General features: G+C 41.6%; 1 protein-coding gene across 4 annotated transcripts in view; it reads right to left on the bottom strand.

Moving 5' to 3' along the window:
• SLC24A2 (solute carrier family 24 member 2) overlaps positions 1–12,935 on the bottom strand; it is a 244,445-nt gene that overhangs the window by 35,768 nt on the left and 195,742 nt on the right. For all 4 annotated transcript variants that reach the window (XM_082401000.1, XM_082401002.1, XM_082401001.1 and 1 more), the window contains one exon: positions 10,427–10,545. In XM_082401000.1, the coding sequence (XP_082257126.1) occupies positions 10,427–10,545 (119 nt within the window). The remainder of the gene's footprint in view (positions 1–10,426; positions 10,546–12,935) is intronic.

Here is a 12,935-nt window from a genome sequence, read left to right as displayed (position 1 = left end):
CTTTTACAATGTGACTGCTGTGACAGAATTAACTGAGATAGTCCAGGAAAAGCACCTAGAACTGCGCTTGGCACAGAGTAAACAGTCAATAAACATTAGTTATTATTATTATTTTTAACAAATGGTTAGGAGAAGAATTTCTTCAAAGACATCCAGGAGAGAGAAGTTTGACTAGGTGACTTATGATACTTCCAAGCAATAAAATTCTATAATTTAATTTTTTTCATGTGAAAGTGGAAACTGCAATAATTGTGTTCCTCATCTATCCATTCATCCAACATTTACTGAGCATTCATTGACTACCGTGATGTCAACAATCTAATTTACTTTCCTCTTTGGTAAGAGGAATAAACACAAGGCCTTTGTAAATAAGATGAAAGGGAAAATTCTATAATTTATTTTTTTTCATGTGAAAGTGGAAACTGCAATAATTGTGTTCCTCATCTATCCATTCATCCAACATTTACTGAGCATTCATTGACTACCGTGATGTCAACAATCTAATTTACTTTCCTCTTTGGTAAGAGGAATAAACACAAGGCCTTTGTAAATAAGATGAAAGGGAAAATTCCATAGCCCTAAGGAGAAAATGCTCTTTTATTTCAGTAGATGGGCTGTAAGTAGACTTTCTATCTGAAACAAAGCTTCCAAGCAGACTCATAATATTGTGACACCTTGATTCTGTCTTTTGAGCAGAGCTAAAAACAACACTAGAGTTGGAGCTCTCAAAAATGCACAGTCACACTTTAATACAGTGAAAGGCTCTGAAATCAACATCTGTTTGGCAAGTAGAAGGTGCCTTCCAAGAAACATTCCATGGAGTGCTTTACTACAAAGGAAATCTATTCAAAAAGGAGATTTTTTAAAAAGATAAATATCCATATGGTCAGCGTATTAGTCTGCTTGGGCTGCCATAACAAAACACCATAGACTGGGTGGCTTGAGCAGTAGACATATATTATAAACTCACACCATAAATATCAGCTGGCTCAGGGACAGTAAGTGGTTTTCATGTCATCTCCATTTTTTTTCCTAAAGTGGTTGGCCAATTAGTGGGGTCAACATACCAGTAGCCTTCATTTCGTCTGTTACAGAGCCAAAACATTGTGCTTGAAATTCAAAATATCGATCCATAAAAATCTCATTACTAGGTTGTGGATCATTTTGTCTTACAGACCCAAAGACCTATACTCAAAACGTCTGAGGGACACAAGTGAAAATGAATTTTTGGGACCCCAGAGCTATCGTTCAGGACTTGCCAAAGAAGGTGTGTGTGAGTCATTTTGAGTGCAAGCTCAGAGTTCTGGGATGGGTCAGCTAAGGGCTCTAGGGACAACTTCATTTGCCATTTGCCTTTCCTCTTTGAAAAGGGAATAAAAACAGGAGAGCCAGGAAGAAAAACTGTTAGACACAATGATGGAAGACCAGAGTCGTGTTTGGAAAAATTCAGTTACTCAACTCTAAGATGAATCCTTACTGACTATTATGGATAGAGTGTTTGTGTCCCTCCAAAATTCATATGCTGAAGCCCTAACCCTCAGTGTGGGTATATTTGGAGATGGGGCTTCTAAGGAAGTAATTAAGGTTAAATGACATCATAAGAGTAAGCCCCTGGTCTGATAGGATTAGTGTCCTTGTGAGAACAGACATCAGAGAGCTCTCCCCTGCTCCTTTCTCTCTCCACCCACACCTTTTGTGTAGGAAAGGCTCTGTGAGGACAGAGAGAGAAGACAACCAACGGCAAGCCAGAAGGAGAGCCCTTGCCTGAAACTGAATTGGCCGAAACCTTGATCTTAGACTTCCAGCTTCCAGGACCGTAAGAAAATAAATTTCTGTTGTTTAAACTACCCGGTCTGTGATTTTTTTGTTATGGCACCCCGAGTGGACTTATACACACTGTCCATATGGATATTTATCTTTTTAAAAATATCTTATATTTGAATCCTTTTGTTTTTTTGGCTTTGAAAATAAAGTGTTCACTTGCTATAATTTATTTTTAAATCACCCTTTCACTCATTCTTTACCGAGTCTTTGAGAAATCTCTTTATTTTTGTTCTCTTGAGTTTCTCAATGTCTTTGCCCTTGCATTATTTACCAATATCCTTCATCTCTCGACTCCGTTTTTATCTCTGTGTTTCTATCACTTATCTCTTTCCAAGAGATAAGTCAAGAAGAGGTCAGTCAAAAAGCATCTCTTTTTGGAAGGCAGCACCATCTGAGACATCTGTATTGCCTTCTGTGTGGACATCCTGAACCAACAGAGCTAACATTTATGTAGCATACAGATTTTTTAAGAAGTGATTAATCTCTGCCTGTCTAGCAGTAGGAAATAATTCCCCCCCCCCTTAAAATACCATCTTATGGTTTGTTTTACATATAGATGGAAAGAAATCTAGCATCAAGAACTTAGCATATTAAATACAAAATGATAAGGTTTCACTCAGCAGTGGCAACCTGAAAAAACTTCATCTGCTTCTCCATGACTTTGAATTGAAACCAAGATTTCAAAATATTTTGCTGTGAGTGATGAAGCTGTCTGGACCTAAGTTTTCCAAGAAGCCAAGAAACCATTTTATATTAATGTAAAATGGCTTTTGGAGAGTCTGGTGAAATGCAATTACTTTCCTTCACTTTGCTTTTTGCCCAAATAATTCTGAGGTGCAACCTATGGACAAGATGGATTTCTTTCTGTATTGCTATTTTAAACTGGTTTTTGTATAGTTTTCATGGGCTTCGTAAATCCTGCTGATACAAATCATAAAAGATCTGTCAACATAAAAGCTACTGAAGAATCTAAGAAACAATTCAAAAGTCATTCTCATCGTTTAATCATCAACTGGATTACAATTACTCATAGGAACAGTAATATTAATGTTGGTATTTTTTTCAGGGTGTCAATGGAGTTTTTTCCTTTTTATTAATAGTCAGCTCTTAATGTATCTTATGTGAATAATTAATAGACTTTCTTCAAACTACTTCAGAAAGCACAATGACAAATGGTGTTATTAACAGTAAGATTCTAAGTGAAGTTATAATTCTCTGTCAATATTCAAATTTAGGCAGAAACCCAAGAGCCAGATCTATCTATTTCATTTTCAAGTGTGGTCAAAAGGCCTCTGAGTGCATCTTAAGCAGTTGGTAAATATTGTACAGGTCATCAGATATAGGAACTAGATCTCAACTTTTCGTTAAAAAATATGTGTATAGATTGAAAGGAAAAAATGTTATCTCCTCCAGAAACGGAACCCATGTACTAAGGCTTGGTAGGTAAAATACTGTAATTTTTGCTTTTTTCTATAGTTTGTATTAGCTCTTCTCAGATACTAATAAGTTTCTTGGCTTGGACCTTGCAAACTCCAGTCTGATGAAGAATCTTTGGATATTCTTTTTCTTTCACAAGAGAAAGGCCTTGCCCTCTCTCCCCAATACTGCCCTTGTGCTCTGGCTGTGTCAGACACAGAGATCCAGCCCCAATTTCCACTATTTTCTACTTTCCTCCATTTCTTGAGTGCCAGAATCCTCTTATTATGCTTCACCAATGTTCCAAGAGATTGAATAATCTCATCAATATTGGGAAATTCGGTCCTTAGCTGTTTTGAAACTTTCAAAATGGTGGATCTGGCTATTCCACCTTAATCATTTAGAAGAGATACTTGCTCTTTGAATAACAGGAGGATTTGAGGTTCGAAAGGCCTCTGTTAAAACTTATTACTGCTAAGAAAGTAAATGTTTACTAACTAAAGGTAATATTTTAGGAAGAAAGACATCATATGGATTCTAGGTCCCATCTGCTTGGATAATGTTGGAAATATTATCAGAGCTAATGTTTTGGACCAATGTTTATTATGAAGTCTTTCTATGGAGCTTTAAAATCATAGCTATAACTTTAAACGACAACAGTAATCCAAAACAAACTGCTGTCTTTGACAACAACGCTTTTTTACCACCCTCAGAGATGCACATTTAATAGTAGAGAAATATCTTTGTGCATTTTATTTTATTTTTCTTAAGAGAAATCTAAGCTCACAATCACATCCATCATCTTTTCCCTACTCATCCTTTACTTAGTCACATAATACCCAAATATTTTTATCAGCACTGAGAGCAGATCTTAAAAACCATACTGAGTTTAGGTGAGGACGAATGCTAGACTGGGGAGAAATAAGGCAGGGTTGAAATCCCAAAGGGAGAAAGGAAGGACTTAATATAGCAAGATGATATTTAAGTTGTAAAGTGAGAAAAAAGTCTGCGCTTTATACATTTTCTATCTATCATCTATCTATCAGTACACGTATGTGTGTGTGAGTATATGTGTGTGTGTGTGTACACACACACACACACACACACACATACATATTCATTTTTCCTAGGAATGTGATTATCTTAAATAAGTCTGTTTGCCCACTGGTGCATCTGGGCAACTCTTAACCAAAGCAAAGACAATCTGGATTTCCCTAAGGACAGAGAGAAGTCTCAGAGGTGAAATGAAATAAAAGCTGCAACATATAAAAAGCATAATACAAGAAAAAAAAGTTAGATTTTCAGATTTCAGAATCTAAGAAATTTGCAAGGCATTTCCCCTCCTACCCTTTCACTGTGCGTGTGTATGTAAAGAGTTTGGATGTGCCGTGTCTGGAGGATTGTGATGCAGCAAGGCAGGCAGCTTCCCTGAGCAAGCCGGCCACATGCAATCACCTGGCTGTTGTCTAGACTGGCCAAATTAAAATGTAAGAAAATGCTGGGTTCTGAGTGGGAGAGAATATAACTTAGAATTGTTTTTCAAACCTGGATAAATTTCCAACACTGAAAATTTAGAAGGTTGGTAAATTCTCAGTGACAGCTCAAATCAGTTCTGTTAGAATTGACAGCATTTTGTTAGCAGGTACTGGGAGAAGATAATTAGCACTAAGCTGTTCGAAAAGTCAAATTATTTCTTGGTTCCACAAAATATACAAATGAAGCAGAAAACCTCCTGCAAAGGGGCTTCCTTGGTAAGAGAGAATATTTTAAAGTGCTCTTCATTGCCAGTGTAAAGCCTGGACAGAAGGAAGGTCTCAGAGCTGAGGTGTCGGTGTAAAATTAGCTCATTGGTAAACAGGGTTTTGAAAACAGCAGGTTAATTACACGAGACAGGTTAAACTCTCAGGAGAGTATCAGCAGTCAGTGTGTGGTGTGTGGGGCTCATCACTTCCATTAATAAAGTCGAGGTGCACACCTCATTCCTCCTGGAGCCTGATAAAAATACAACTGGGAAAGAAAGAAAACCAACACAATAAAAAGGCATTGAATCCTTTCTGTGAAGTTGTGCTTTGGGTGGCCTGAGTGTCCTGATTTCACACCTTTTTTTCTGACTCTGGAATCACAGCCTTAATTTACCGTGTTACCCAGTTTTTCCAGCCTTGAAACTCAAGCACCACCCACAGCTGCTTTTTCTTGTTCACGCTCTGTGACCAATTTATTACCAAAGGGTCTCAATTCTGCCTCAGAAACAGCTCTCACAATCCAGCCACTGTCACCCCTGCCACAGCCAATACTTGGTCTGAGGCCTTGTCATCTGGGCTACCTAACAGCCATTTTTAAACAGTTTTACTAAGTACTGCTAATAGCAAACACCTATGCAGTGCTTACCGTGTGCCAAGAACTGTTCTACGAGCTTTCGAGTCTCACAATAATGCTATGAAATAGGTTACTATTCCTGTTTCAGAGAGAAGGAAGATGAGAACAGAGAGGTTAAGTAACTTGTCCAAAGTCACACAGCTGGTAAGTGGCAGATCTGGGATTTGAACTCTGTCTTCAATTTGTGGTCTGTCTACAGAGACTCTACTCTTAAAGGACTAACGCATATTGTTTCTGTTTTAATTTAACCCATTATTATTTTTAGTTGTTGCATTTTTTTGGAATAGGTAAAACAGTTAACTCATTCAAAATTCAAAAGCTACAGGAGGCTACATACTGAAAGACGTGTGCAGAAGGCTACCTCCCACCCTGGTTCCCTACCACAGGCCCCTGTCCTGCAGGCAATCAGCATGACCAGTTTCTTCAATAGCATCCAAAGCAAATGTTTATATGTTACTATGTTATTTCCCTCCTTTTTTTCCTCTTACACAGAGTATATTGGATGTAATTTGGCATGGTGCCTTTCCCACTTAACAACATATATTGAAGATCATTCCATATAAGTGCATGAAGAGCTTCCTCATTATTTTTTTCTTTTTTCTTTTTTTTTGGAAAGACTGCAGATGGTTGAAATGAGGGGTGGGCAAACTTTTCCTGTAAAGGGCCAGATAGTAAATATTTTAGGCTTTACGGGCTTTATGGTCTCTGTCACATATGCTACTGCTGCCTTTTTTTTTTTTTTTTAAATGTTCAAGAATATAAAAACATCCTTATCTGATAGGTTGCACAGAAACAGGCTGCAGGCCGGATTTGGCCACAGATCATAGTTTGCTGATCTTTGAACCAAACAGGCTCTTACCTCGCTGCCCTGCATTCTGTCCTCCCTCACTCTGGCCCCTGCTTGACCATTCAGAAAGAGCTCTCTTCTTATCACATAAATCCAAAGCTGCCACTGCTCCCTTTAAACCCTCTACGCCTCCCCACTCCCAGGATGGGGAGGTCCAGACTGCTGAACAGTGCCTACAACGCCCTTCCTTATCCCTGTGCCTCTCCTCCCCTGCCTGTCTACTGCTCTGGTCCAGGCCACTATCAGCTCTGCCTCACCTCCTGCAGCGACCTCTTTGCTCCACTACTACTACACGATCTCTTGCCACAAATCCACTCTCTACACCCCAGCGCAGTCTCTTGGATCGTTTACAAGTGCAAAGCACATCTGGGAACCTCTGACAGCTTGTTGCTGCCCTAGAATGAAGTCAACTCCTGTATCATGGTCTACAAGGCAGGCCAGCTCCACTCGGCCCTCCTGTCAGACCTCACTGCCACCATCATCCCTCCCTCCACTCCCCACTCTCCAGCCACAGTGACTTTTCTGTTCCTCAAACAAGCCGAGCTCATCTCTGCCTCTGTGGGTGCTGTTCCCTTGACTGACCTGTTCTTAAAGTTCAGCCTCTGTTCAAATGCCACTTCCTTAGTCAAGCTTTCCCTCACCTTCCAACCTAAAGGGGCCCCTCCACTCTTGCCCTCCACTGAGTCACCAGGCTTTATTTTCTTCATGGTCCTATGGCTGTCTATAATTATACCTTGGTTTACATTTGCAGGCTCTCTGCTCTGCTAGGATGGTGGGCACCTCTGGTACACAGCACATTGCCTGACACACATTAGATGAACACTGAAAATTTTCTGATTCAACAATGGAAGAATTTCAGCCCAATTTACTTTTCCTAGTGGATTTCTCCTCACTCCTCACCTTATATTTCAGTCTTCAGTTCCCCTGGCTTTCTCAACCAATCACTACACAGGAATCTCCCTCCAAGTGAACATGTTGTCATCTCGGTCATCTCCTCCTTCTTTGAGCGACAAACTCCTACTTACCCATCAATACCCAGCTCAAATGTTACCTCTTCTCTGAAGTTTTTACACTTTCCCTTGCCAGGGTCAATTTCTTCCTCTGGCAGGCTCCCAGAGCACTTTGTATAGACCTCCCTGATCACACTGGGCCATAATGATTTCCCTACCACAGATGTTTTTTAATTTACTTATCATACCCTGAATACTCTCAAATTTATATATATATATATATATATTTATATATTTATATATAGATATATATATATATAATATATGTTTCATTTTCATTTTGTCTACAATAAGCATTTTACCTATAGGGAAAGGACACTTTGGATGCTGTTTATATAGTAGGTATGAACACATAATAATATAAATAGCATCATTTAGCTCCGTGATATGTGCTTTATGTATATTATCTCACTTAACTCTCCTAATATCCCTAATGAGGCAGGTACTATGGTTATCTGTACTTTGCAGATAAGGAAACTAAAGCGAGGTTGGGTAACTCGCTCCTGGTGGATCTGGAATTCACTGTCAGGCTGTCCTGCAGGCAGCTGGTGGCCTGGCTCGTTGAAGGTCTGTGTGCCCTTGAGCTCTCAGTGTATCAGGGCCCAAATCTGCCCTCTCACCCTGCGTGAGACCTGGGGACACAGCTCTGCTCAGAGAGGGGTCAGCTGGGACTCTGTCACTCCCCTGCAGCAAGGTGCCCCGTGTGTGGGGGGCACAGATGTCCCTCTGCCAGCCAGATGGAGAGGCACGATGATGAGGCTGCCCTCTGCACACCTGTGACTGTGCCATCCCCAAGGGCAGCCAGGTATCCTTGGGGCCTGCTTCCTGCTGCCACATGCTGCTTATCCATGTGGACATAAGCTGCTCCTCCAGCTCACCCTTGAGCTAATACGAAGGGACCACAGGGCTCTGGGCAGGAGGGTGGGAGCCTAGAAGGCAGAGGAGACAAGGGCAGAAGGAGCTGCCATTTCTCTATCTTTTCCTTTAGCCATTTCCCCCCCTCCACCCCAGCTTTACTGAGGTATAATCGACAAATAAAAATTTTATCTATTTAAGGTATACAACATGATGATTTGATATACGTACACCTTGTGAAAAGCACAGCAAAGGAAACAACAAATGAAAAGGCAACCTATGGAATGGGAGGAAATATTTGCAAATCATATACCTGATAAGGAGTTAATATCCAAAATATATAAGGAACTCAAACAACTCAATAGCAAACAATGAATAACCTGATGAAAAAATGGGCAAAGGGACTTCCCTGGTGGTCCAGTGGTTAAGAATCTGCCTTCCAATGCAGGGGACACGGGTTGGATCCCTGGTCAGGGAACTGAGATCCCACATGCCGTGGGGCAACTAAGCCCGTGCGCCGCAACTATTGAGCCCATGCGCCACAACTAGAGAGCCCACGTGCCACAACTAGAGAGCCCACGTGCCACAACGAAGATCTCTCGTGCCATTACTAAGACCTGATGCAGCCAAATAAATACATAAACAAATAAATAAATATTAAAAAAAAAAGGGCAAAGGACCTGAATAGATATTTTTCCAAACAAGATGTACAAATGGCCAACAGGTATATGAAAAGGTGCTTGACATCTTTATCCTTTCCTTTAAACAAAGAAACTTTCCTTGCACCTTTCTTCAGGGAATAAAGGCAACAGGCAACAATGAGCAAGTGTTTGTCTAAGACGTACAGACTTCCTCTGTTGCAGAGTGTATCCCGGTGTAAAGGAGAAGAGAGTGCTGGAATGGATTTGCTGTAGTCTGGCTTCATTATCAGCTCATCAGGAAAATTCTGCCTAGAGAAGTGGGTCACAAACTTGAGGGGAATGCTACTCAAAGTGTGGTTCTCGTACCAGCAGCATCAGAATCACCTTGGAGCTCAGGAGAATCGCAGACTCTGGGCCCTACTCCAGACCTGACAAATCAGACCCTGAATTGTAACACGATCCCCCAGGAAATTCCTAAGCACATTAAAGTTTGAGAAACACTGACCCAGGGTGACTGATTAAAATGTGAGTTTGGGGCGCTATGCCTTAGAAATTCTGATTCACTTGAGGAGGGTGAGATCCAGAAATCTAACAGGCACCACCTACTTTTTGCTTCTGCCTACTTTTTTGAGCAACTGTGGTCTACAGGCAGTGCTGCTTGGTGGAAATAGTACAGACACTATATTTAGACAGTCTTGAGATCAAATCTCATTTCTAATAGCTACAAACTAAGTAATCCTGAATAACTACTTCATCCTGTTAAGCTTTAGCTTCCTCAGCTATAAAATGGAGATATTAAATGTCTATACCTTCAGCTGGATGGTTTAAAGCACCTAGCACCAAAGTTGTGGCACACAGTACGTATAAATGTTAAATATTATAGCCATTAGATCAAACAGCTATCTAATGGTTGCAACACTGAATGGTAGACTGGGCCAGAGTACTGATTAATTTCAACTGCAGGGACAGGGAAGGCCAAAGGGGGCTAACCAAGGTGTGATGGCTGTGGTTTCTTTGTTACTTAATCTTGGCCCTAAAGACAGAGAAAGGATTAGACTGCAGCAGTGATCAAACTTTATCATCTACTAAGAATCACCAGGGAAGGGAGTTAAAAATGCTGATTCCTGGGTGCTGCTTCTCAGAGATTCTGTTTCATCGGGTCTGGGATACGGCCTAGGGATCTGCATTTTTATCCCCAGGAGATTTGATGCATGAGTCCTCCAATCTCACCCTGAGAAACAGTGGCTTAGAGAATATGTGTACTTATTGGATAAAGGAAGAGCCTGACGCATGTGGTGCCCTGGCTGGTACTGGGAAATATACACAAGGACGGATGACTCCACCTGGTGTCCACCCAGCTGGGAGCTGGGGTCTCCAAGGAGAACGTAAGTCCGTGCTGCTGTGCTAGAATATCGACACGAACGGCGGCCCGGAAGAGCAATGGAAAAGAGGCATACCTGGGCTTCCGCAGCTTCAATGCTGTGGGAGAGATTTCCATTTTGTACAGGTTCCGATGCATCACTGGATGGTGTCATCTCCACTTCTGTGCTGGTGCTGTTTGGGAGCTCGATTTTTTCTGTGACATAAATTAGACACATACAAAGAAAGCAAATGGAGTCAAGTAGGTGTAAGAGCCATATAGAGAAGAACACCCTATATTGGGCCAAGGGAGAAGGTAGTGGTCTCTGAGGGGTGATAAGGCCCAGGGCCGAGGTTGTGTCAGATGGCAAAGGATTTCTACCCTTCTCCCCCATGCCTTTTAGTGTACTCAGCCCTCCTCCTCTCTTTAATAGCTCTCTGGCATCCCCTCTGGCCTGATGTCTGACCTTGAGTGCCCTATCAACTCCCAGGGTATGCATTCTCTAGACTAGGCAAACTGACCAACTTGCCATTCAAGAACATGAGCATGGACATTTTTATACCAAAAGCCAATCTACACACTAACTGTTTATACCCAGGGCCACATCTCTCAGATATTTTTTATAGCAGGATCTTTTCTTTTGTATCACATTCCAGAAAGGATATTTATTAGCTATGGCCTCAGAAGACTTGGGTCCTAGGCTCTGCTCTGCCCCCATCGGGCTGTCACCTCGGGCAAGTCCTCTTCTTCCTCTGGGCTTTAGGAACCTTATCTATGAGATTAGGGGAATCAACTGGGTGACCTCCAAGGCCCATTGCTTCCATCTCTAATTCCCTCAGGCTCAGTGACTAGACAACTCTGCCAGCGTGTAGGTGCCATGCGTAGGGCAAACCTGGGAACCCGGCCTTCTCGAAATGCCTGGAGAAATGCTACTTAGAACATTCCACACCTGGGCATCCTATTGCAGGCCAGGCAAGAGCGGGGGGCTGAACAAGTAATCGTTCCTGAATGAGAGGTGACATTTGGCTAGAGTGACTCCCGGGCGATGGTTGAACGCTGGGACTCGTGGACACCGGGCATCTCAGACAGGCCTGGGTTCACACTCTGATTCTGCTACTTGTGCTGGGGGGCCTTTAGCAAGTGACTTAACTCCTCTGAGATTCAGCTTCCTCATCTGGAAAATCGGGGTGATGATGATAATAGAACCACCACTGCTGCTACGACTAACAACAACAATACGATCAAAGGGTACGCTGATAAAGATTACATAAGAAAACGCATCCAAAGCTCTCAGCACAGTGCCTGGTACAGAGCGAGCAAACAAGAAATAGAAACTATTGGGATCCTCATTATAGCACCTGCCTTGCACTAGAAGATTTTTTTTCAGGGCTCAGAGGAACACCGGCAGGTGATCAGTGATAGGCACCACTGAGGTTTTTTTGCCCTGCTTTCAGTGACAGGGAAATAAAATGGGTTCCTAGGCCCTCTGGCTGTGCTGGGTCAAGTCTTGGATTTCAGGAGACAATGAAGCTGTGTGGTTCAGTGTCAGGGTTGCCAGGAATACCAGAATGCTAATCAGTATCAGATATGGGCAGTCTCAGGCTGCTCATAGAGTATCAGAGTATTTCTAGCAACTTCAGAAAAACTAAACATTTTTATCACTGGTAAACTCTCACTGGAAAATAATTTGAGAGTTACATAAAAATTGTTGGGTTTGAAGGAGCCAAATTTTGGAAGTCACAGGGAAATATTTATGTTTATGTATTTAGTTGTGGAATACAGAGGCACAGATATATTTAAACATAGAAAGCCACTGAAACTCAAACTTATTTTATCTTTCCATGTTTTCAGTCATGATGACGTTATCTTAATGATGTTCTGCTGTGTGTGACTGTGTCTGTTTTTCCTGGTATACTTGGTTTAGTTATTTAAACTAAAAAGTACTAAGTACCTTGGGAAATATTAAAATTGTGTTTAGGGTGCCTGTTGGCTGAAGTGATACAACTTTAGGATCGGCCTTCAATGGCCAGACAACACAGGAGGCTGGGTCCCAAAGTGGAGTGAAGATATCCAAGAACAGACATGAACAGATGAGAAGAAGCAACCTCCCAGGCGTGATAGTTAGCATTTTAGCTTATTTCCTTTAAGTTTTTCTTTCCATACCCAGCAGAATCTTGACTGTTTCTTGGCCAAATAGTTTCCCTGAGCTAGAAGTCAGGATAACAGGAGAGGCAGAAACTCTTCTAAGGAATGTCATGTATTTCGAGTGCAACACTGTTGAATTTTGTCTGCAGATAATTTTAGTTTCTTGGGCAATAGTATTGTGTATCACATAGTTCCAGATTAGGGTAAATTTAGTCTGAATTTAGAATTAAAGAGCTACGGGAGAGTCACAGACTGGAGATGAGGAACATTACATTCCAAGTTAAAATGAGATGCCTGAATGTCACGATCTGGTCACACAGGAACTCAGAAAAGGTCAACCACAAGAGACCCGGGTGAGTACTGTTGAATTCTTAGGAAAGGCAGGGTCATCTTGTAGGAACCCTGCCACTCAGTTCAGGAGTGACCAAGTGAACAATCGGGTAATTTACTGGGGGTGCTGC

The sequence above is a fragment of the Balaenoptera borealis genome, assembly GCF_965194805.1.
Source record: "Balaenoptera borealis genome assembly, chromosome: 8".
In the NCBI taxonomy this organism is placed as follows: domain Eukaryota; kingdom Metazoa; phylum Chordata; class Mammalia; order Artiodactyla; family Balaenopteridae; genus Balaenoptera; species Balaenoptera borealis.
The sequence above is the reverse complement of the archived record's forward strand: the minus strand, read 5'-3'. Positions and strand labels throughout refer to the sequence as shown.